This window comes from Monodon monoceros, unplaced genomic scaffold (genome assembly GCF_005190385.1).
Source record: "Monodon monoceros isolate NGI ecotype Baffin Bay Population unplaced genomic scaffold, NGI_Narwhal_1 Super_Scaffold_18, whole genome shotgun sequence".
NCBI classification, from domain to species: Eukaryota; Metazoa; Chordata; class Mammalia; order Artiodactyla; family Monodontidae; genus Monodon; species Monodon monoceros.
In genome coordinates, this window is record NW_021703774.1 from 156,425,564 (window position 1) to 156,449,369 (window position 23,806).

General features: G+C 41.3%; 2 protein-coding genes across 2 annotated transcripts in view; one reads left to right on the top strand and one right to left on the bottom strand.

The window, feature by feature from the left end:
• Nucleotides 1-7,334, bottom strand: part of ZCCHC17 (zinc finger CCHC-type containing 17) — a 55,064-nt gene extending 47,730 nt beyond the window's left edge. Inside the window, exon 1 of the mRNA XM_029229053.1 lies at nt 7,270-7,334. The gene's annotated coding sequence lies outside the window, so the exon portion shown is untranslated. The remainder of the gene's footprint in view (nt 1-7,269) is intronic.
• A 228-nt stretch (nt 7,335-7,562) lies between these two features.
• SNRNP40 (small nuclear ribonucleoprotein U5 subunit 40) overlaps nt 7,563-23,806 on the top strand; it is a 37,307-nt gene continuing 21,063 nt past the window's right edge. The window contains exons 1-4 of the mRNA XM_029229935.1: nt 7,563-7,733; nt 10,479-10,608; nt 11,846-11,939; nt 13,562-13,727. Coding sequence (XP_029085768.1) covers nt 7,590-7,733; nt 10,479-10,608; nt 11,846-11,939; nt 13,562-13,727 — 534 coding nt within the window. The 5' untranslated portion in view covers nt 7,563-7,589. The remainder of the gene's footprint in view (nt 7,734-10,478; nt 10,609-11,845; nt 11,940-13,561; nt 13,728-23,806) is intronic.

The window sequence follows — 23,806 nt, forward strand, 5'->3', positions numbered from 1 at the left end:
TGCTGGATGCATCAAACTTATTTAACTATTTATGAATCATATTAAAATGCAGATTGCAACTCAGTAGGTCTAGGGTGGTGCCTGAGATTGGGCATTTCTTTCTTTTTTTAAAAAACTTATTTATTTATTTTAATTAATTTATTTATTTCAGCACGTGGGATCTTTCGTTGAGGTGAGCGGGCTTCTCTCTAGTTGTGGTGTGTGGGCTCAGTAGTTCTGGCACATGGGCTTAGCTGTCCCAAGGCATGTGGGATCTTAGTTCCCCTACCAGGGATCGAAACCGAGTCCCCTGCATTGGAAGGCAGATTCTTAACCACTGGACCACTAGGGAATTCCGTAGGCGTTTCTAACAAGCTCCCAGGTGATGCTGATGCTGCCAGAGTACCAAGTCTTAGAGCTTTGAAGTTGGAAGGGATCTTAGAGGTACTCTTGCTCAGCCTTCTGGCTTTAAACAGGGAGGAAACCAGCAATCTAGTGCCTCTTAACCATGCCCCTTTACTTGCTGCATAAATCACTGCTACATAAAGATAAAGTTAATGCTACAGTCCTCAGTTCTCTTTTTCCTCCTAATTACTTAACATCAATAAGACCTGAAACTCTATTTTCCTTGGGTTTTCGTGTGCAAATACCTCCTTCTCTCCTCAACCCTGAGCACACCCCTACACTTTCAGATGATTACTTCAGGTCTTACTTTTGGAAAGTCTTCCTGATTTACAATAACCATCCATTAACTGAACTGCCTCACTTAAAACAGAAATGAAAGAAAATTCCGTCAGTTTCCAGACCCTAGTTCTAGTATCATCCCAAAGCCCAGGAACATCTTTGTCCTTGAGTTCCATAAGACAACCTGTATTTGTATAATAAACTTGCCCTTTTCTGTTTACGTCAGCCAGAAGTGGGTTTTATTACATTATTAAAAGCACACAGATAGAATGAAGGCAGATTTGTCCGTTCTTGAGAAATGGCTGACAAACAGCTTAAATCCAAGTATCACAGTCTGGGGCTTCCCTGGTGGCGCAGTGGTTGAGAGTCCGCCTGCCGATGCAGGGGACACGGGTTCGTGCCCCGGTCCGGGAAGATCCCACATGCCGTGGAGCGGCTGGGCCCGTGAGCCATGGCCGCTCAGCCTGCGCGTCCGGAGCCTGTGCTCCGCAACAGGAGAGGCCACAACGGTGAGAAGCCTGCGTACCGAAAAAAAAAAAACAAAAACAAAAACCAAGTATCACAGTCTGGTTGGATCCTGCCTCTTCCACTTCCCAGCTATGCAGTCTCACCTCTAGTCCTTCCCTTCCCTCTGCCCAGCATCCTCACCTCATATCCTAGAACAAAGGTTATTAACCTGAGGCCAATGACTCTATCAAGAAACCTTAATTATCCCTCCAATTTTTGGAGCACTAGTGACGTACAGAATCCATAGAGGCATCGGCAGCTAGGACAACTAAATTAAGCTCAAACAACTTAGTCTATCAACTGTTCTTCTTTAAACAAAGGTCACAGAAAGAGCAATACAATCTTATTTCGTACAGATTTTTGCTGTGATAAGAGTATGAACAGCTAAGTTTAAAGCTCCCCTATTTGCTCCTTTTGTAGAACAGTAGCCTGAGAAACCCTATGCAATTCTTCAAGCAGGAAATTGGCATGCATTTTTGAGAGAAATCCTGTTATACAACAGTAACAGGCTTACGATTTCAGAATTGTAAAGGGTTGCCAGGGACACAGTTATTTATTAGCCACCTCCTTCCCAAATGGTATTTTAAAATTTTTTTGAATTATATTCTGTAGAAACCTAGGGTTGTTCTATGGTCGTTATTCAAAAGGAATCCCAATTGGAAAGGAAGATGTAGAACTGTCTCTATTTGCAGATCACATGATACTATACATAGAAAATCCTAAAGATGCCACCAAAAAACTGCTAGCGCTCATCAATGAATTTGTTAAAGTTGAAGGATACGAAATTAATATAAATACAAATTAATATACAAAAATCTGTTGCATTTCTATACACTAACAACGAACTACCAGAAAGGGAAATTAAGGAAACAATTCCATTTACAATTGCATCAAAAATAATAAAATACCTAGGAAAAAACCTACCTAAGGAGGTACGGTGGTTATCCAGAAGCTTCTCAGTTAACTCAAGTTTATTTTTAAAAGTCAGTTCTGAAATATCTAGGGACAACAGGATCAGGAAGGCCAAAGAAGAAGGGCCCTAGGTCAACCAACCAGAGGACAGCCTCCATACCAAAGGTGGGGGAGAACAACCCCAAAGAAATCTGAGTTACAGGAGGTCCCACACAGAGCAGTTGCAAAGCTAGGAGCCTCTCCTCAGTCATTAGGCAGAGGTTGATTATTGCTGATTCCCACTTGCCTCCCAGCTTTGGGGTGGGTCATGGTAGCAAGGGGGAAGGGAGGTTATGTGAGGAAGGTCTACTTTTAACAGCATATTCTGCTTTGATCTGGTTTACCCATTAAGCTTCTATGTAACATTTCATTTGGAAAAAATAGTTCTGCTGCTTTTAAAAAGTTTATAAAACATTGAGACAGATATAGTGTAGTTCAATAGGACCACATCTGTAGACTTAAAAGAGCAAGTAAATTGACAAGGATTGAGGTACACCATTTGAAGTTGCCTTGCAATAGTTCTAGAAACAAAAAATTCCTTATGCATTTCATTTTACTTGAATGTTTTAAACAATTGTGATCTGGAGGGAAGCAATAAGGACCCAGTTATTTATTAGCCACCTCCTTCCCAAAACAAAGGGCAGAGCAAGGAAAAGTATAGCGTGGGAACAGGAATGGGAGCTGTGGCAGGGGAATGGTAGCCTAGAGTGAGATCAGAGCTTATGCTGGGCGAGGAGTAAATCTACAAAGAGCAACCCAGTGTGGGGAGAAGCAGGATTATAAGGGTGTCTGCACACTGGGACAATCCAGAATGGGGAGTCAGTGCCCAAACATGGAAGAGCGGGGCCTGAGGATTAGAGGTAATTATGCAATGTTAATTTCCTGACTATAGAAGTTATATTATGGTTATATAGAAGAATGTCCATGATTATAGGAAAACTAAAGTATTCATGGGTGATGGGGCATTAAGTCAGCAACTTAACTCTCAAATGATTCATTAAGAAGTGTTATTTGGGGCTTCCCTGGTGGCGCAGTGGTTGAGAGTCCGCCTGCCGATGCAGGGGACACGGGTTCATGCCCCGGTCCGGGAAGATTCCACATGCCGCGGAGCGGCTGGGCCCGTGAGCCATGGCCGCTGAGCCTGCGCGTCCCGAGCCTGTGCTCCGCAACGGGAGAGGCCACAACAGTGAGAGGCCCGCGTACCGCAAGAAGTGTTATTTGCACTGTACCTCCATAATTTTGTGATTTTTCACTTTTTTTAATGTGCCTGCAATTAGGGAAAAAAATAACCACGTCCTCTCCTCCTTCCCCTCAAGCAATGAGCAATTCACAGAATAATATTAAATTGGAAAGATAATATGTAGCCCCTTTGAAACTTCATTTCATATGTCACCTCACTGATCTGGCCAAGATTTTTGTTGTTGTTTTTAAGTTTAAGATTTAGATTTACTGTTGTTACTTAACAGTACCAATTAGATAGACCTCTGAGAGTTAAAGTGATTTTAATTTATTTTTAAGTTATGTGTAAGAATTGAGGCAAATCAATTGATAAGTCAAAATACTGGGACACATCAAAGACAGAATAATGACAGAGCCTTCATTCTCAGCCACTATTCCACACTGCCTCAGAAAGAATTCACCATCCACATCTAAATTTTGAAGAGTATGTAGTTCTTTTTTTTTTTTTTTTTTTAATTTATTTGGCTGCACCGGGTCTTAGGTGCGGCACACAGGATCTTCGCTGCAGCATGCAGGATCTAGTTCCCTGACCAGGGATTGAACTTGGACCCCCTGCATTGGGAGCGAGGAGTCTTAACCACTGGACCACCAGGGAAGTCCCTGAAGAGTAGTATATAGTTCTAACACTAACTAGGTCCCAAATTACAGATTCTAGTAAGGAGTAATTAGAAGGGCATCATTCCTGGAGGCTAGGATGAGCAGGGTCTGGATTTATTCATTCATGTAACCAAGGACCATTTCTCATTTGATTTTGTCTTCCCAGTGCCTGTATACAGTAGGTACTCAAAGTTTTCTTGAATGAGTGAATAGAACCTTACTATGTGGCAAACACAGGTAAAGAAAGAAGAAAGCATTCTGGTCTAAAGAATCTAGCAGAAGGAACTGAGTTCCACACAATTCGCTGGGCAGGTCAAACGATGGAAGACTTTCAAATATCAAACTGGTGGCCCAATCCTCCTCCTTCCCATCAAATTTCTAGAGTAACTATCTTAGACAGATGCTTTTCCCATTTTGCACTCTGGTCATGGATCTGTTGACAAAATGGTCAAAGGCAGGAAAGAGGAAAAATAGTAAGAAACAAGGAAAAACAAAAATGGACTCATAAAAAGTGAAAGCTGAAAGCAATTATTAAGGTCATTCAGTCCACTACTCTTATTTAATTGAAGATGAGGCTAACGGAGGTCAAATGTCTTGACAAGGGCTGCTCAGAGTTAGCCATTTTGGTACTGGACCCCAGGACCAGTCAACAATCCCTAAGGTCCCTTCCAAGTCTTCTAATAATAATAGCTAATATTTGAGGGCTCCCTATTTGCCTTTAACCTAGAAGCTTTACTTGTCTTAACTAAGTTAATTCCCTTTCGACCTCCCTAACAAGATAGGCAATTATCGTTTTGTTTGGTAAGGTATTTTACAGATGAAGAAACTAAGACACAGGAGAAGCTAAATTACCTTGTTCAAGATTACAAAACTATGAATGATGGAGATGGGATTCAAATCCTATTTACAAATATTTTTTCTTTCCTTTATGGATTGTGAAATTCTTCCAAGCATGCCCTTGTCTTGCACTCCATCATATCCTTCAACTCTCCAGTGCTTTCCACAGTATAGAGCACACAGGAATTTGTAACTGTCTACTGAAATACTGAAGTACTTAATTTTACTCTATTTTAAATTGTTAGTTACTTTATCAGTTCAGCACCTTTAATGACGTTTATATATCAGGCTCTGTGCTAGGCACTTCATAAACCTCCTTTCTTTCTTTTTTTAAAAAATATTTATTTATTTGGCTGTGCCGGGTCTTAGTTGCAGCACACGGCATTTTCGTTGCAGCATGTGGGCTCTTAGTTGCAGCATGTGGGATGCAGTTCCCTGACCAGGGACTGAACCCAGGCCCCCTGCATTGGCAGCACAGAGCCTTAACCGCTGGACCACCAGGGAAGTCCCCATAAACCTCCTTTCAATCCTTAAAACAACTCTACAAAATAGCTATCTCTGTTTTACAGGAATGAAGTAACTTGTCGAAAATTCATAGCTAGAAAGAGATAAATCTTAGGCCATTCCAAGAGCCACACACACTTGCCACTAAACCATTCTTTTCAACACAGTCCCTGTCATCAAAGGCTTCCTAGTCGTATAAGGATAATGGTGACCAATTACAATGCAGCATGATCAGGGCTAGTGATTAGGTTCAAAGTATTAAGAAAACAAGAAAGAGAAGGGCCTGGGGGAAGCAAGAAGTTTAAAAGGTGACAACTGAGTAGGCCTTTAAGGATAAATGGATGTCCTCTAGCAGACTGACCGCATCAGAATCCTGATATACTGACCTCTATTTTCTTCCAATCTATCAGCCCTCTTTTTTTCTTCACTTTCCTCCCTATCCAGCTTAGATTCCATAGTCCATCATTCAAACAATAGCTTAACTTCCCTTTAACTCTGTCTTTATAGCTCACCTAACTGGCAGTACCCCTACCCTGATGGAGTACAGTTGCACATATTGGAACACATTCCAGCTAGGTTAAACAGAAACTGGGATTTATTGCCAGGTATTATGTGACTTACAAAATTACCACAAGGGCTATAGGAAGTACTGGTAGAACTTCCCAGGAACACCTCCTAACCCACAAAACAACAGTCTTTGCCATGATCAAGAAAGTCATGGCTATCATTGCAGAAAGTCATGAAACCAAAAAGCGGATGACTAAGAAACTCACTGCCTCTGCTGTGGTATTTGCCAGCAAAACGGCATGCCTCTCACTCTCCTCCTCCTCTCACTTCCAAATTCAGTTCTCATCTCAGGTGCAGAGGAGTCTAGGAAATATCTAGCTCTCAGTTCCACCAATACCCCAGTCTTCACTGCCAACAACTCTCACCAAAGTGGTCTATCTGCATCTATCTCCCCTCCAATCTGTTCACACTACTAAGGCCTGAGGGATCAAGCTGCTTCCCCCACCCCACCACCTGCACAAAAAAAAAAAAACCCTCAGGGATTTCCCATCAGTCTTAAAGCAAAAGCTACAAAGTCTGGCCTCTGCCCACCTCCAGCTTCATCTTGTACCACATTCCCCTCTGTTCCCTTTGTCCTGGCCACACTGGCCTCTTTGTGCCTGTTAGTCACTTTCCTCACATTTGCCACAGGACCTCTGCACATGCTGTTCTGTATGGAATACGCTGCCTTCCTCTCTTCACCCAACTAATTAGAACTGTTCCTTCAGGTATCAGTTCAGGCATCTTTTCCTTAGAGAAACCTTCCTGCTTTTTCCAGGCACTCATAACACCAGCTTCCTCTCGTAGGCAGCACTTACTTTGCATTTCTTAGTGAGATCATTGGTGAGCATCTGTTTCCCCCACCGGACTAACAGCCCTAAAGTCAGAGACCATGTTTGGTTCACAATGTCTCCCCAGTGCTTTGCACAATAAATATCAGTTGCACGATTAAGGAGAAGGCCTAGTTCACAGGTATGAATCCGCATTTCTCAACAAGGCTGTGCTCTGGAAGCCGGGAGTCGGACATTTCCTTCATCTCCGTCTCTCTCAGGAGCACTGAGCAGGCGCTAAAAAAAAGGCTGCAGAATCATGGCAGAAACAAGGCGGCCTCCTCAGTCAGAGAGGACCCTAGTGGAGGCTGGGAGACAGGCCTCTTCCTGGGAGCGCCTGGCACGGGGCTCGACAAGAAAGGCTCTTGTTGAAAAAGTCAGTCGTCGAGGGCCCCAGGCAGGCGCAGAGACCCCAAAGCTCTGCTCCAGCCCTAGAAAGGGAACCCAGGCTACTACACACAAGAGCTAGGAACTCGGGGGCCCCCTCTGCCCCTTGCAATCAAACCTGCAGCTGAGAAGGGCCAGCCTCAGACCACATAACGAGGCGCCGCCTCCAGATTCCACTGCCCCCACCCCCGATCTTCCTTACACTTACTCGGTGTCAGCGTCCGGTCTCCTCGCTGCAGCATTGCGCGCAACACCGAAACCCAGTCAGCGAGCTTCCACCCACAGGACACAGCGCGCCTAGGTGGGACTCCAGCTCTATTCACCAATCCTGGAATAGTACTCTCGTAAGGGCAGAAAGAACTGACCAATAACAGGAGAGTCCCCAGGGGGCGGTGCAGAGGGGAGTATTGGAAGCTGATTGGTTTCTCCAAGCCGGAAGTTCCGGGGGAAGACTAAGTTGGAGCCAATCGTGTGGTGCCTGAGGGTGTCGGCGCGGTCAGTGGCGGCTTGAGGAGAGCGGCTGCCGCCATGATAGAACAGCAGAAGCGAAAGGGTCCAGAGTTGCCGCTGGTCCCAGTCAAGCGGCCGCGGCATGAATTGCTTTTGGGAGCGGCGGGGTCGGGCCCCGGAGCCGGGCAGCAGCAGGCGGCGCCGGGAGCTTTGCTGCAAGCGGTGAGTAAAGGAGCAGGCGGCCTTCGGCCCTCAGCTCTTCCTCTCTCCTCAGCGCTGTACCTGGTGATCCCGCACCGGCCCTTTCCCCACACTGCGGGGACGGAACGGGAGTCCCTCACCCTGGAGTTAAAGCAGAAAAGCACTGTAAGAGCGGCCAACACTCTGCGATGCTCCATATATTTCCCCGTTTGACGCCCGTTTTCGGCATCTCGACCGCCCTGTGAGGAGGCGTTAGAATTAGGCTTAAGGTCCTTGAGCTCAAAACCGGGGCCGGGGCTTTGGAATCATAAATGTTCCAGGGATCCGGCATAGAATAAACGTTCAGGAAAGTTGGAAGAGTGGATGGATGAATGAATGAATGAGGGAAGGAAGGAAGGAAGGAAATGAAAGATACTGGCTCGCTTTGGAACTTGGGGCAACTTGCTTTTCCCTCTGTTTCTCTGCACTAGTATTAGTAACAACCGTGGAATAGTTACCATCCATTGAGCTCTTGTACTAAGTGCTTTCTTTGTATATGAAAACTCCATTGATCTTGGTAACTGCCTGAAAGTTAGGAATTGCTTTTATCCCATTTTGTAGATGGGGAAACAAAGTTATCTAGTAACTGATAGGAACAGCTTTTAAATTCAGAATCCATGCTCTTAACTACATTTCTTGTACGATAGAGGTGGTGATCACACCTCTCCCTCGGTCCTGTTAGGCTCAGCGGAAGAAATATATGTACCCCCCCCTCCCCAACTCCTCAACCAGCTGGTCAATAAATCCTGCTGGCACTGTCCTCAGAATATATCCAGACTTGCTACTACTTCTGCCAGCTCCATCACTAGCTCCTGGTCTAAACCATCATTATCTCATCTGGCATTATTGCTGTAGGATCCTAATGGTATTCCTGTTTCTGTTCACGGATGCTCAGTCTAGTCTCAATCCAGCAGCCAGAGGAATCCTTCTAAACATCAGATCGTATTACCCCCTGCTGAAAGCTTTCCCTGGCTTTTCACTTCACTCAGAGTAGAACTAAAATCCTGACAGTCTTTTGCCTTCTTTCCCTTGACCTCTCTGAACTACCAATTTTCCATTGCTCACCCTGCTCCAGGCACACTGGCTTCCATGCTCCTGCCACAAAGCCTTTGCATTTGCTGCTCCCCCTACGGATTTACTCTTCTTCCAAATGTCCACATGGTTTACACACTCAACTCCTCCCAACCTCTGCTCAAGTATCACTTTTTCCGTGAAGGCTTTCTTGACGAGCCTGTTTTAAATTGCAATACCCTGTGCTCACTAGCCCACATTGCTGCTTTGTTTTTCTCCGTAGCACATACCACCATCTATATGTTTTACTTGTTTCTGCCTTCCCTCCCTCCTTTCTGCCCCTCCTTCCCACTAGAACACAAGCTCCGTTGTTTATTTTGTTCAATCCTGTTTTATCAGTGCGTAGAGCAGTGCCTGGCACGTAGTATTTTTTGAGTAAATGAGTAAGCTGGAAAACTGAAGAGATTTGGGGATTATTAATAGTGAACTTGTTCTTCTGTCTGACAAGTAAGAATATCAGCCCAGGTTTCTTTGAATTGCCCAAGCCTAGGCTTAATGTCCAAGACCATAATCAAAGCTACTTTGCTTAATAACTGTACCCTGCAGGGTTTTGGGAAAGCTTAGTTCAATCATTCATTCATCAAACTAGAAACTGGGAAAACAGTGTAGAATTACACTGGTAAGATTCCAGCACTCACAGAGCTTTTCTAGTGGCAGGCCAGGGGAAACAAAATGTAAACAAACACATAAGGAAGGTAATTTCAGATAGTGATAGGTGCTGTGAGAGAATACAGCAGGGTTGATAGAATGCAAAGGGGAGGTAGGGTGCTGCTTGAGCTTGAATGTTCCAGGAAAGACTTTCTGAAGAGGAAACATTTGAAAGGAGCCACACATAGGAAGATCTAGGGGAAGGGGGTTCCTGTCAGGGGCAACAACAAGTGTAAAAGATCCTGAGGCAGAAATTAGTTTAATGTGTTTGAACAGTTAAAAGTTGGGTATAGGGCTTCCCTGGTGATGCAGTGGTTGAGAATCCACCTGCCAATGTAGGGGACACAGGTTCGAGCCCTGGTCCAGGAAGATCCCACATGCTGCGGAGCAACTAAGCGCACGCGCCACAACTGCTGAGCCTGCACTCTAGAGCCCATGAGCCACAACTACTGAGCCTGCATGCCACAAGTACTGAAGCCCACGCACCTAGAGCTCGTGCTCCACAACGAGAAAAGCCACTGCAATGAGAAGTCGCGTACCGCGACAAAAAGTAGCCCCTGCTCACGGCAACTAGAGAAAGCCCGCGCGCAGCAACGAAGACCCAACACAGCCAAAAATAAATAATTAATTAATTTTTAAAAAATGATGTAGGACAATGATAAGACAAAAATATGGCCACTCAGCCTAAGAAATGAGGTCAAACTTGAAAGGAGGCAAGCAGGCAACTGAGCGCTCGAATTTAAAAACTAACTAAATAAAAGTTGGGTATGGGATGGGAGCACAGTGAGGGAGGAAGAGAGTTAGTATAACAGATAGATACTGGAAACTTCAGCAGGAGAGTATAAAATTGGAGACATAAGTTATGTGCGAAGAGTTGCCATTCTCTAAATCAGGAGAAATACACTCAATCAGTTTCCCTTGTCTTTTCCTTATACTCCCCATTCCCCCACCTTTCAGTCTCCTTTGCCTGTATGAAGTGACTACTCTGTACTTCTCTCTTTTGTTTAGGGGCCTCCAAGATGTTCCTCCCTTCAAGCCCCAATCATGCTTCTCTCAGGACATGAAGGGGAAGTGTATTGCTGCAAGTTTCACCCCAATGGATCCACCTTAGCATCTGCAGGATTTGACCGACTGATATGTAAGGCATAGTTTTTGAATCTGGAGTAATTGCTGTCTGCCAAATAGTGATTACTTTTTAAAACCTTCAGTGCCATAGAGAGTATAAGTCTAAGTTGGTCACATAACAAACTATGTGGCTAATATGCTAAAATAGGGTCATGAAAATGCTGAATGATTTGGGGTGTAGAACTCAGGGTCCATGTGGTAAATACAGAAGGAATTACGTTACCAGTTGGAAAGTGAGTCGCTCTAGTTTGAGAACATCGTCCTCATGGAGGCAAATATCGAGCTGATTTAGCAAGACTGGAGATCTAGGCTTAACAGGCTAATGGGAGTAAAGAGGAGAGAGATAACTTTTTCCCAAAGATATTGAGGCTCTCCTCTTGATCCATTCCCTCAGAATCTTAGCATTTGGAAAGGAAGGAGGGAGTCCTTTACGTGGCAACTCACTTGGATAATCTACCTGTCCGTCAATAGGATCTGCTACCTGATCCTCAGCTACTAGTCAAGAAGAGTCTTTTGGCTCTTTGCTTATAACTGTGCCTCAGGGTGGATGATGTCTGCTTTGATTCTGGTGTTCTGGTTCTGTGTTCCTTAAACTTACTAGTGGCCAAGTCTCTGGAAGGCTTAAGGATCTTTGCAGAACATACTTGAACTACTGATTTGCTTAATTTCATTGAACAAACTAGAAACAGTTTTATCAGCAGGAAAATAACTCTACCTTATTGTGTACAGAGTGTTCCTTAATAACACTCATCAAACTTCACTCTGTGCTGGACCAAGCTCCCTAAGGATTGGAACTGTGTCTATTCATTTACCTTATTTTACTCCAGCACCTGGCATAGGTATTTAGTACATTTGCAATGAGTGAATGTAGTATAAAGTCGTTCTCCTATGACCTTCAAGTCAGTTGCAGCTTCCAGAGTTTCCCATAAGTACCATCATTTTGCAGTCTGCTTCTACTCATAGCAGACAGTAGCTGTGAGTGCCAACTTTTTAAAAGTACAGGAGAAACACTTAAGATTTAAAAAATTATAGCCATTAACTAAAATGTTTTTATTTTATGAAATGTGAAAATATTGCATTTTTTTGTTTTAATGTTAAGAAAATTGATCTAGCTAATAGAACTAATAGTGTTCCAAAGGAGTATGATTTCAGAACTGTTGTTCTAGTGAATTCATAAGTACCCTTTCCATGGCCAATAATGAGTTTTCTTTTGCCTAGTAATGCTCACAGAACCCCTGTCGCCCTAACAGTGTTGTGGAATGTCTATGGTGACTGCGATAACTATGCTACATTGAAGGGACACAGTGGAGCAGTGATGGAACTGCATTATAACACAGATGGCAGGTGAGTATTCTGCATAGTGGGTGACAACTGCTTCTTATAGTAATTCTTCTTGGCATCCTTTCACATTTCATCCCTGAGTTTTCTCTCAGGAGACTGCTGTCAAAAACTACTGCGTTTTATGGACTTGAAGACACGGGGAAGAGGAAGGGTAAGCTGGGACGAAGTGAGAGAGTGGCATGGACACATATACACTACCAAATGTAAAATAGGTGGCTAGTGGGAAGCAGCCACATAGCACAGGGAGATCAGCTTGGTGCTTTGTGTCCACCTAGAGGGGTGGGATAGGGAGGGTGGGAGGGAGACGCAAGAGGGAGGAGATATGGGGATATATGTTTATGTATAGCTTATTCACTTTGTTATACAGCAGAAACTAACACACCATTGTAAAGCAACTATACTCCAATAAAGATGTTTAAAAAGAAAAAAATCTGCGTTTTGGACAACCACTTTATTATCCTATCGCTGTAACCCAAGTAAGGTGTTTATTGTTCCATGTATGCATTTATAGACACATCACCTCTATCTAACATATCAACATCGCAGAAAAAAAAATTTACATATATAAAAATTAGCGACTTTTATTATAAAAGTAATAATAAAATAATCTATTTCAAGAAAACTCGAAAAAAAAGCAGGAAAATGACCAAATAGCCCACGTTTTTACCGCTCCAAAGATAATCACTGTTAATATTATGATATGTTTTTCTCAAGCCTTTTTCCTATTCAAAACAGTTTGGTTTTTTTGTATATATTAGAACTACTTGTGGGAGTTCCCTGGCAGTCCAGTGGTTAGGACTCAGCGCTTTCACTGCCGTGGCCTGGGTTCAGCCCTGGTCGGGGAACTAAGATCCCGCAAGCCACGCAGCGCAGCCAAATTTTAAAAAAAAGAACTACTTGTACAATCTTGTCTGCTGCTTTTTACCCTTAACATTATTCACCTGTCATATCTGTTTACTATAATATACTATTTATTATAAATATTTTAACAATTGCATAACTTTAGAATAACTACAGATAATATAAAAATGTGGTTATACAAAGTTAATTAATCCCATTCGGTATTTCAGTAAACATTTATTGTTTTACAGCTCTGACCCCTAAAATTTTTAGGGTTCCCTGAACAACTGGGTGCATAGCCTTGTATAAATTTTTCCTATTTGAGTAAAGAAAGCATTGTAAATTCAATCAGAACTTAGAAATCAGCCTCAGAGACAAAACCTTTTGAGTTTTAGAGAAAGAGAGTTACCAAGCCATTGGGTCAGGAATTGCTACAGTGTGTCTCACCTCCACAGCAGGGAGTGATTAAACATTTCCAAGTGGAAGGATGTGTAAAGTGTTGTATATCAAAAAGGAGGGAAGGATTGAGAAGACTGCTGTATTAGATGTATGATGTGGGGACTGACAGGGAAATTTTTTTTTACATTTCGTAGAGCAGACCTTATAACTGGGTCTAGAGTGTGATTAGGATTTTGTTATGTAAGGTGAGGCATTCCAGCATCAGGTGCCAAGCTGTCAGAGCACACGTTAGTGATCTTGAAAACTGGCACGTTTTGGCAAGTGGAGAAGATAGATTGCTACTCCTTGTCTTCACTTATTTTTTTGTTCTTCCTCTCACCTTCTAGTATGCTCTTCTCAGCATCCACAGATAAAACTGTGGCGGTGTGGGATAGTGAAACAGGCGAGAGAGTTAAAAGACTGAAGGGGCACACTTCCTTTGTGAATTCCTGTTATCCGGCCAGGAGGGGTCCCCAGCTTGTCTGCACTGGCAGTGACGACGGTACAGTTAAGGTGGGTGTTGTCTGTCTGTGTGTTGAGGGTTTCTGAGGTGACATAATGTGAACCTTATCTTGTCTTCCCACCTGTGCTTTACCCTCCTCTCCACAACTTTGTTTCATCAGACATTTCCCAAAACAGACACTATTTAAAATATGTTTAAAATAATAAGCAGTTAAGGGTTTTTTCTTTTTTTAGGTATCATATAGAATAATATTACAACTGTGTTGAACCATTGTGACTTGGAATAAAGTGGACCACCATCCAAGAATAATTGGATTCTTGACTTAGCTGTTTACTTAATTGTGTGACCATAGGCAGTTCACTTTTCTGATCCTCAGCTTATCAGTCTTTAGAACACTGACAATAATATACATGTCTTACGAGACTGTTGTGTAATTATAGTCAGTATAATAAAAAGGTTTTATATACTGACTATACAGTACGTGGTTTTAGTAACAGGATGGGGTATTAAAAGTCATTTAGTCCAATGATTGCCGACCTGTATGCATATCAGAATTACGTGAAGAACATGCTAAAAATACCCAGATTCTGGTTTAGTAGGTCTGGAATGGGATTTTTTTTGTTTTGTTATTGGGTATTTGTTGCTGCAGGTGGGCTTTCTCTAGTTGCGGGGAGCAGGGGCTACTGTTCGTTGCAGTGCGTGGGCTTCTCATTGCGGTGGCTTCTCTTGTTGTGGAGCATGGGTTCTAGGTGTGTGGGCTTCAGTAGTTGTGGCACTCGGGCTCAGTAGTTGTGGTTCACGGGCTCTAGAGCTCAGCCTCAGTAGTTGTGGCGCACGGGCTTAGTTGCTCCGCAGCATGTGGGATCCTCCCGGACCAGGGCTCGAACCCGTGTCCCCTACATTGGCAGGCGGAATCTTAACCACTGTGCCACCAGGGAAGTCCCAAGACTTTATTTTTTTTAGAGCAGTTTTAGGTTCACTGCAAAATTGAGGGAAAGGTACAGAGATTTCCCATATATCCACTGCCCCCACCATGGATAGCTTCCCCCACCAGAGTGGTACCTTTGTTACAATTGATGAACCTACATTGACATGTCATTATCACCCAAAGTCCATAGTTTACATTAGGGTTCACTTTTAGTGGTGTACATTCTGTGGGTTTGGACAGATGTGTAATGACATGTATCTGGCACTATGGTATCATACAGAGTATTTCAACTGCCCTAAAAATCCTTTATGTTCCACCTATTCATTCCTCTCAACCCCAGGGAACCACTGATCTTTTTGCCGTCTCCTTAGTTTTGCCTTTTCCAGAATGTCATATATAGGTAGACTCATGAAGTGTATAGCCTTTGCAGATTAGCTTTTTTCACCTAGTAATATGCATTTAAGATTCCTCCATGTTTTTTCATGGCTTAATAGTTCATTTCTTTTCGGTGCTCAATAATATTCCATTGTTGGATGTACCACAGTTTATTTATCCATTCATCTACTGAAGGACATCTTGGTTGCTTCCAAGTTTTGGCAATTATGAATAAAGCTGCTCTAAACATCTGTGTGTAGGTTTTTGTGTGGACCTAAGGTTTTAACTCTTTGGGTAGATACTGAGAAGCACAATTGCTGGATTGTGCAGTAAAGGTTTTGTAAGAAACTGCCAAACTGTCTTCCAAGGTGGCTGCACCATTTTTTCTTCCTACCAGCAATGAATGAGTGTTCCTTTGTTCCCCATCCTTGTCTGCATTTGGTGTTGTCAGTGTTTCAGATTCTGGCCTTTCTAATAGGTGTGTAGTAGTATCTTACTTTTTGTTTTACTTTGCATTTTCCCAATGATATATGATGTAGAACATCTTCTTTTTTCCAGTTTTATTGAGAATAATTGACATACATCACTGTACAAATTTAAGGCATGCAGCAAGATGGTTCGATTTACATATATTGTGAAATGATTATCAGTAGATTTGACCAACATCCATCTTCTCATATAGATACAACAAAAAGGAAAAAAACGGGAAAATTTTTTTCTTGTGATGAGAGCTCTTAAGATATACTGTCTTAACTTTTCTATATATCATATAGCAGTGTTAGCTGTAGTCATCATATTGTACATTACATCCTTAGTACTTATGTATCTTATAACTAGAAATTTGTACTTTTTACCACCTTCCTCCAATTCCCACTTCTTCTACCCTCCTCCTCTGGTAACACAATGTTGAGCATCTTTGCATATGCTTATTTGCCATCTGTGTACTTCTTTGGTGAGGTATCTGTTAAGTTCTTTAGCTCAATTTTTGATCTGGTTGTTTGTTATTGTTTTGTTTTTTTAATATATTTATTTATTTATTTTTGGCTGCGTTGGGTCTTCATTGCTGCATGCGGGCCTTCTCTAGTTATGGTGAGCGGGGGCTACTCTTCGTTGCGGTGCGTGGGCTTCTCATTGTGGTGGCTTCTCGTTGCAGAACACAGGCTCTAGGCACGCAGGCTTCGGTAGTTGTGGTATGCAGGCTCAGTAGTTGTGGCTCATGGGCTCTAGAGCGCAGGCTCAGTAGTTGTGGCGCACGGGCTTAGTTGCTTCACGGCATGTGGGATCTTCCCAGACCAGGGCTCGAACCTGTGTCCCCTGCATTGGCAGGCGGATTCTTAACCACTGCACCACCAGGGAAGTCCGTGTTTGTTATTGTTGAATTTAAGAGTTCTTTACTGTGTTTTGGATAATAGTCCTTTAACAGATGTGTCTTTTGCAAATATTTTCTCAACAGTCTGTAGCTTGTCCTCTAATTTTCTTGACATTTTCTTTCACAGAGAAGTTTTTAATGTTAATGAAGTTCAGCTTATCAATGATTTCTTTCATAGATTGTGCCTTTGGTGTTATATCTAAAAGTCATCACCATACCCTAGGTCACCTAAGTTTTCTTCTGTGTTACTTTCTAGGAGTTTAATATTTTACATATAGGTCTGTGATCCATTTTGAGTTAATTTTTGTGAAAGGTGCAAAAAAATATTCATTTTTTTTTTTAACATGTGGACATACAGTTGTTCCAGCACCATTTGTTGAAGAAACTATCTTTGCTCCATTGTATTGCCTTTGCTCCTTTGTCAAAGATCAATTGACTGTATTTATGGGGGTCTATTTCTAGGCCTTTTATTCTCTTCCATTGATCTATTTGTCAGTTCTTTTGCCAATATCACACTGTCTTGATTACTAGCTTTATAGTAAATCCTGAAGTTGGGTAGTGTCAGTCCTCCAGCTTTGTTGTCCAATATTGTATTGGCAAGTTGGGGTCTTTTGCCTTTCCAGATAAACTCCAATTTGTTGATATCCGTGAAGTAACTTACTGGAATTTTGGTTGACATTGCATTGATCAGTATGATTGATCTATAGATCAAATTGGGAAGAACTGACATCTTGACAATGCTGAGTCTTCCTACCCGTGAACATGGAATATCTCTCCATTTATTTCGTTCTACTTTGATTTCATTCATTAGAGTTTTTAAGTTTTCCGCATAGAGATCGTGTACAGATTTTGTTACATTTACAGCTAAGTATTTCTCTTTTTTTGGATGCTAATGTCAATGGTATTGTGTTTTTTAGAATCAGAATGTTAAATGTGTTCCTCAAGTGATTTGATGTAGCAGGTATGACATTTTGGGAGCCACTGATCTCCTCCAGCATCCTCACTTTACAGATGAGGAAAATGAGGCCTAGAAATAGTAACCTACTTCAGGGGCACACAGGACATGCTGCTTTGTAGTACCATTTTATTCTTTCTTTGGCACTAGTTTTTGACTCTGGATTTTTTTTTTTAATGATTAAACAGGGAGGGATTTCAAAGGAGAACATCTGAGAAATCACACTCAACTTGTGATTGTTTGTTGCTTTTTTAAATGAATTTGCTTTTTTTCATAATTAAAGGTGGTGACACTGACCTACTGGATTATCTGCTTTGAGATGTTTTCTACTAAATGGTTTTGTAATAAACAATCACTTGGGCCCCTTGTTGCTTGGCTGAGAGTCTGTGGCTTAGGAATAACTACCAGAGGTCTTTTTGTTTTGTTTTGTTTTGTTTTTGTTTTTTAATAGGTTTATTTTCCTTTTTGTTGAGAGAATTATAGATTCTCATGCTGTTCTAAGAGATAATACAGAGATCCCATTTACTCTTCACCCAGTTTTCAGCAACGTTAACTTGTCTCATAACTATAAAAGGTGACATTGCTACGATCCCTCAATCTTGTTCAGATTTCACAAGTTTCGCATGAAATTCCCAGAGGTCTTAACGTAGGTGTACTATAGTTGGAGAATCCTAACAGCTGATTTGCTAATTGGCATTTCAAAAGGCAGAGGCAAGAGTGCCCTAATGAATTTTGTTAACAAACATTTATTGAGGGCTTGCTATGGTAACCATCTAGGAACTTATTCTTTTCTCTTTTTTTGGCTGTGGTGGGTCTTAGTTGTGGCACGTGGGATCTTTGTTGCGGCATGCAGCATCTTTTAGTTGCAGCATGCAGGATCTAGTTCCCTGACCAGGGATCAAATGTGGGCCCCCTGCATTGGGAGCGTGAAGTCTTAACCACTGGACCACTAGGGAAGTCCTTAGGAACTTATTCTTGTTTAGTTTCACCTTTTCTTCTTTTATCTTTTCTCTGACTTTGTTTCATTTTGTCTTTGTGCTCATATTTATCTTTCCATCTCTCCTTAGCTTTTTCTTTTTCTACTACCTTCCATTGTATACGTTCTTTTCTTTTCTACTCTTTCCTTCTTTCAGTTTCTTGCTTCTCTTCTCCCTTAATTAAACATGGTTTGAAATAATCATACTCAAGGCAGTATTTATTTTCAAGGCAGTATTTTTTAAATGTGCAATATATCACATTACTTAAAGTGACTTTTTAACTAGTTCTTTATTTTTAATTTCAATGTATTATTTATATAATTATTGCTTCATTGAACAGCCTTTTACATATGCCTTTTAGTTACTTGCCAAGTTGGAATGCTTTATTGTTGCTTTCTGTTGCTAGGTTTATAACTGTAGGAGTTTAATAACTTGTGCTTATCTAAGAAGGAATATGTCATGTTTCTTATTTGTCAGAGTTCTCAACAGAAAGCAGAGGTTTCAATAACTCTTGTATTTTTCAGTCTAGAAGTGGTATCCTCAGCATTGTCCATACCAGTCTTTTCAAACCATTTTCAGCAATCCATTCTTTCTTCTAATGAAGCAATTAAGTGAAATCATATATGTTATTCCCTTTTACAAACAATTCAAGTCCTGGTACCATTACATAGAACGAAGTAGGAAAGGTGTTTGGGTTAGAGGTGGGGATAGGCCAAAGTGTCCCAGAGTGGCGTGTCAGAACCCAAGTGAGATGAAAGGAGAGCATCCACACTGGATGGGGGAGTATCCGCATCCAGTGTAGGGAGATGGAAACTGCATAGGGTAAGGAGGGCATCCACACAGCACGAGGTAGATGGCCCAGTGTGGGGAACCGGAGGGAGGAGCCCAGCATGGAGAGTCAGTGCCGTAGCAGGGTCAAAGAGTCATCTACACGTTGGTGTGGGGGAGACAGTGGGTGTCAGAGCCTGAGTTGAGGGTGCCCACACAGGGTGGGAGCAGTTCAGGTAGGGAGTCTGAGTCTGAGCAGACTCAGACAAGGATGGAGTCCCTGAGGAAGGGCAGCCTGGAAAGTGGTATTAGAGCCAGAGCAGAGTGAAGAGAGCGTTCACACAGAGGGGTCACCCAAATGGGGTGAGGAGGGGTTTCACATAGAATCAGCCCAGAATGGGAGTCACATTCAAACAGGGAAAGAGGACATCCATGCAGGAGGCAACTGGAAGAGGATGTAGGAGATTGGTTACATACGGGAAGCCTGATCAAATAAGTAAATATAATAAGTATAATGGGGGGCAGATTTCTCACTGTCAGAGAAAGGATTTACCAATACAGAAAGAGAAAACTAAAATGCATCTGTGTTGTCAGTATCGAATTCAGAGTATCAATGTGAGCTCACGACATTCAATATATAAACAGATAAGTGTAGGAAAAAAAATTAGATGTAAATGTGTGTTTGTAGATGTATGTGTGTGCACCTATGTATGCATATATTGCCTAACTGTCCACTTAGAGGGTCTAGGAACAACACCACCCCAAAACCAATGAGCACATCTACTGTATAGGTCTTGGCCTTTAAATACCATTTTCCACTAAAAGGGCTCCTTATTTCAGGTCTGGGCAGGGAAAGTACACGGTGGGCCTAGAATGTCTTATGCAAAAAAGCTTGCCAGAGGAATCTCTTAAATGATCAAATTGAATGTTATGGGAGTTCCCTGGTAGTCTAGTGGTTAGGATTCAGCACTTTCACTGCCATGGCCTGGGTTCAATCCCTGGTCGGGGAACTGAAATACTGCAAGCCATGCGGTGCAGCCAAAATTTAAAAGAAAAAAAAATGTTTTGAATGTTTTTAGTAATGGGACAAATGAAAATTGTGAGCCACTCGATAGGATACAATGAAAATACAACATCACTTCAGTATAGTCCTGCCAAATAACTTGAATCTAATCATGAGAAAACATCCGACACACAAATTGAGGAACATTACTGTCCTATAATTTTGCGAAGCGTCAAGGTTATGAAACTCCAGGAAAGTCTAAGAAACTCTTCCTGGCTGAAGGAGACTAAAGAAACATGACAGCTAAATTTAACATATGGGGACTTCCCTGGTGGTCCAGTGGCCAAGACTCTGCGCTCCCAATGCAGGGGGCCCGGGTTCGATCCCTGGTCAAGGAACTAGATCTCACATTCTGCAACTAAGAGTTCGCATGCTGCAACTAAAGATCCCGCGTGCCGCAACTAAGACCCAGCGCAGCCAAATAAATACATAAGTATTTACAAATAAATAAATAAATAAATTCAACATATGATCCTGAACTGAATCCTTTTGCAATAAAAGACCCTATTGGGACAAGTGGTGAAACTTGAATGAGATCTGAGGATGATAGTAATGTATGGGTGTTAGTTTCTTGATTCTGATGGTTGTGTTGAGATTACGTAGGAGAACATCTTGTGAGACAAGCGCACTAAATATACTGAAGTATTTAGGAGTGTCAGGGCATTAGGTCAGCAACTCAAATGATTTAGGCAAAAAAAAGTTCTCATTTACAATTTTTTTGGTAAGTGAATATTTCAGAATAAAATAATCTTTTAAAATTTTTGGTTGTCTGGAACTAAAATTCTGAAATATTTGAATCAAGCTTTAAGTGGCTACCATAGCTTTTACGATAAAGACAGATTGATTTGACCTGAGTAGAGAATATTTGTTAAGACAGAGATTGTAGTAAGTCTGGTAAGATGTGGGAGCTAGATTATCAAGACCTTGAATTCCAAGCTAAGAGGTTTGGACTTCATTCTATAGCCAGAGAGTTTGATGGGTAAGGGTTGGCTGTTGGGTCTCTAGAAGAGGAGTGAAGCACTCTTTTTGCATCATCCATCTGAGTAACACTAAGCCTTTTTTAGTTCATGTTTCCATCAATGAAGTAGAAACTACTTTTCATCCTAAACCATGAGAATTGGAAAGAAGAGGTATCTTGGCACAGGGACAACTCATATTCTACTTGTTTACCACAGGATTGAATTTAAACCCCTGGCCTTTACTATGATTCCATGGTTGATTTCTTTTTTTTATGACAACCCTTTAAAACCTAGAACAGGGGCTTCCCTGGTGGCGCAGTGGTTGAGAGTCCACCTGCCAATGCAGGGGACACGGGTTCGTGCCCCGGTCCGGGAATATCCCACATGCCGTGGAGCAGCTAGGCCCATGAGCCATGGCCGCTGAGCCTGCGTGCCCGGAGCCTGTGCTCCGCAACGGGAGAGGCCACAACAGTAAGAGGCCCGTGTACCGCAAAAAAAAAAAAAAAAAAAAATTAAAACCTAGAACATAATCACCCCAAAGTCTTTCTCTTCTGAATGAAATGACCCATACTCTTAAGACATTTCCTCATGGTTCTTCTCAAGTCTGTCAGTCATTTACTGAACCACATTTAGGACCTACTATCCACACTTTAAAAATGTAGACCCATGTTGTATTGTAAGTTTATTATTTAAAAAAAAACAGAAACAAATTGGTTAGTTGGAGTATGAGAATCTAGAGTTGTTATACCTAATCTTCATCTTTCTTCCTCTTCTATTATTAATGAATCAAGCCCCCATTAAAAGTAAGTGTTGGGAATTCCCTGGTGGTCCAGTGGTTAGGACTCCGCGCTCTCACTGCAGAGGGCCCGGTTGCAATCCCTGGTCAGGGAACTAAGTTCCCACGAGCTGCGAGGGATGGCCAAAAAAAAAAAAACAGAACTAAAAAAAAATGTTAATTTTTTTACATAAGCATATATTACTTTAGTTATTATAAGGAATGAGCACACGTTTTGGTACTTTTAAATTAATGCAATGTTAACGTAATAGAATCAAACGGTACTAAAATCTAGTCCTCATTTTGCTGTTGACTTCCTAGGTATTCTTCATCAAGTCATTTCCTTCTTTGAGCTTTAGTTTCCTCATCTAGGTAGTTTATGCACAGTAACTTTTAAATATTTTTATCACAACCAACATTAAGGAATACATTTTATACTATGGTCTAGTATATATTCCTTTCAGTATGTCTTATATGTGAATGAACCAACCCATTCTATATGTGACATTCTCTGATATCTCCCATAATTTTTTTAATTGAGGTAAAATTCACATTAAATCCACTGTTTTAACCTTTTAAAAAGTGTACAATTCAGTGACTTTTAGTACATTCACAGTGTTGTGTGACCATCACCACAATCCCATACCAGAACATTTCCATCATCCCCCAAAAGAATCCCCATACCCATTAAGCAAGTCATTACTTTTCCTCTACCTTCCAGCTCCTGGCAACTACTAATCTATTTCTGTCTCTATGGATTTGCCTATTCTGGACATTTCATATAAATAGAATCATACGGTATGCGGCCTTTTGTGTCTGGTTTCTTTCACTCAGCGTATGGTTTCAGGGTTCATCCATGTTGTACTGTTATCAGTACTTCATTCCTTTTTATGGCTAAATAATATTCCACTGTATAGCTATACCATCTTTTGCTTATCCATTCCTCGGTTGATGGATATTGAGTTGTTTCTACTTTTTTACCTATCATGAACAATTCTGCTACAAACATTCATGTACAAGTTTTTGTTTGAACAACTGTTTTCGTTTCTCTTGGGTATATATCTAGGAGTGGGACTACTGAGTCATACGGTAACTCTTTGTTTAATAAGGAACGTCCAGACTTTTCCATAGCAGCCACATCATTTTATATTCCCAACAGCAGTGTGTAAGGGTTCTAATTTCTCCACATCGTCACCAATACTTGTTATTTTCTGTGTTTGTGTGTTTTAATTATAACCATCCTAGTGAGTGTGAAGTGATACCTAATTATTGTTTTGACTTGCATTTCCCAAATAATTTGTGATATTGAGCATCTTTCTATGTGCTTATATCTTCTAAAGAGAAATGTTTACTCGGATCCTTTTGCCCATTTATTAATTGGGCTCTTTGTGGTTTTGATGCTAAATTATAAGATTATTTATATTTATTTATAAATCTTATAAATTATAAGATTTATTTATTCTGGATACTAGACCTTTATCAGATATATGTTTTGCAATATTTTCTCCCACTGTTGGTTGTCTTCTCATTTTCTTGATAAATATCCTTTAATGTACAAAAGTCTTTAATTTTTATGAAGTCTAATTTATCTGTTTTCTTTTGTCACTTGTGCTTTTGGTGTCATATCTAATAATTCATTGCCAAATTCAGGGTCATGAAGATTTACCCCTACTTTTCCCTCTAAGAATTTTATGATTTTAGCTTTTACATTTAGGTCTTTGATCCATGTCAAGTTAATTTTTGCATGTGTGAGGTAAGGGTCTACTTCATTCTTTTGCATGTAGTTATCCACTTGTCCCAGCACCATTTGTTGAAAGACTATTTTTTTCTTCTGTATGGGCAATACTTTTTTGCTTCTTTTCATGCCTCATAATTTTTTGTTGAAAACTGAACATTTGAATATTATAGTGTGGCAACTCTGGAAATTAGATGCTCTCCAGAGTCTGTTGTTGCTCTTTTT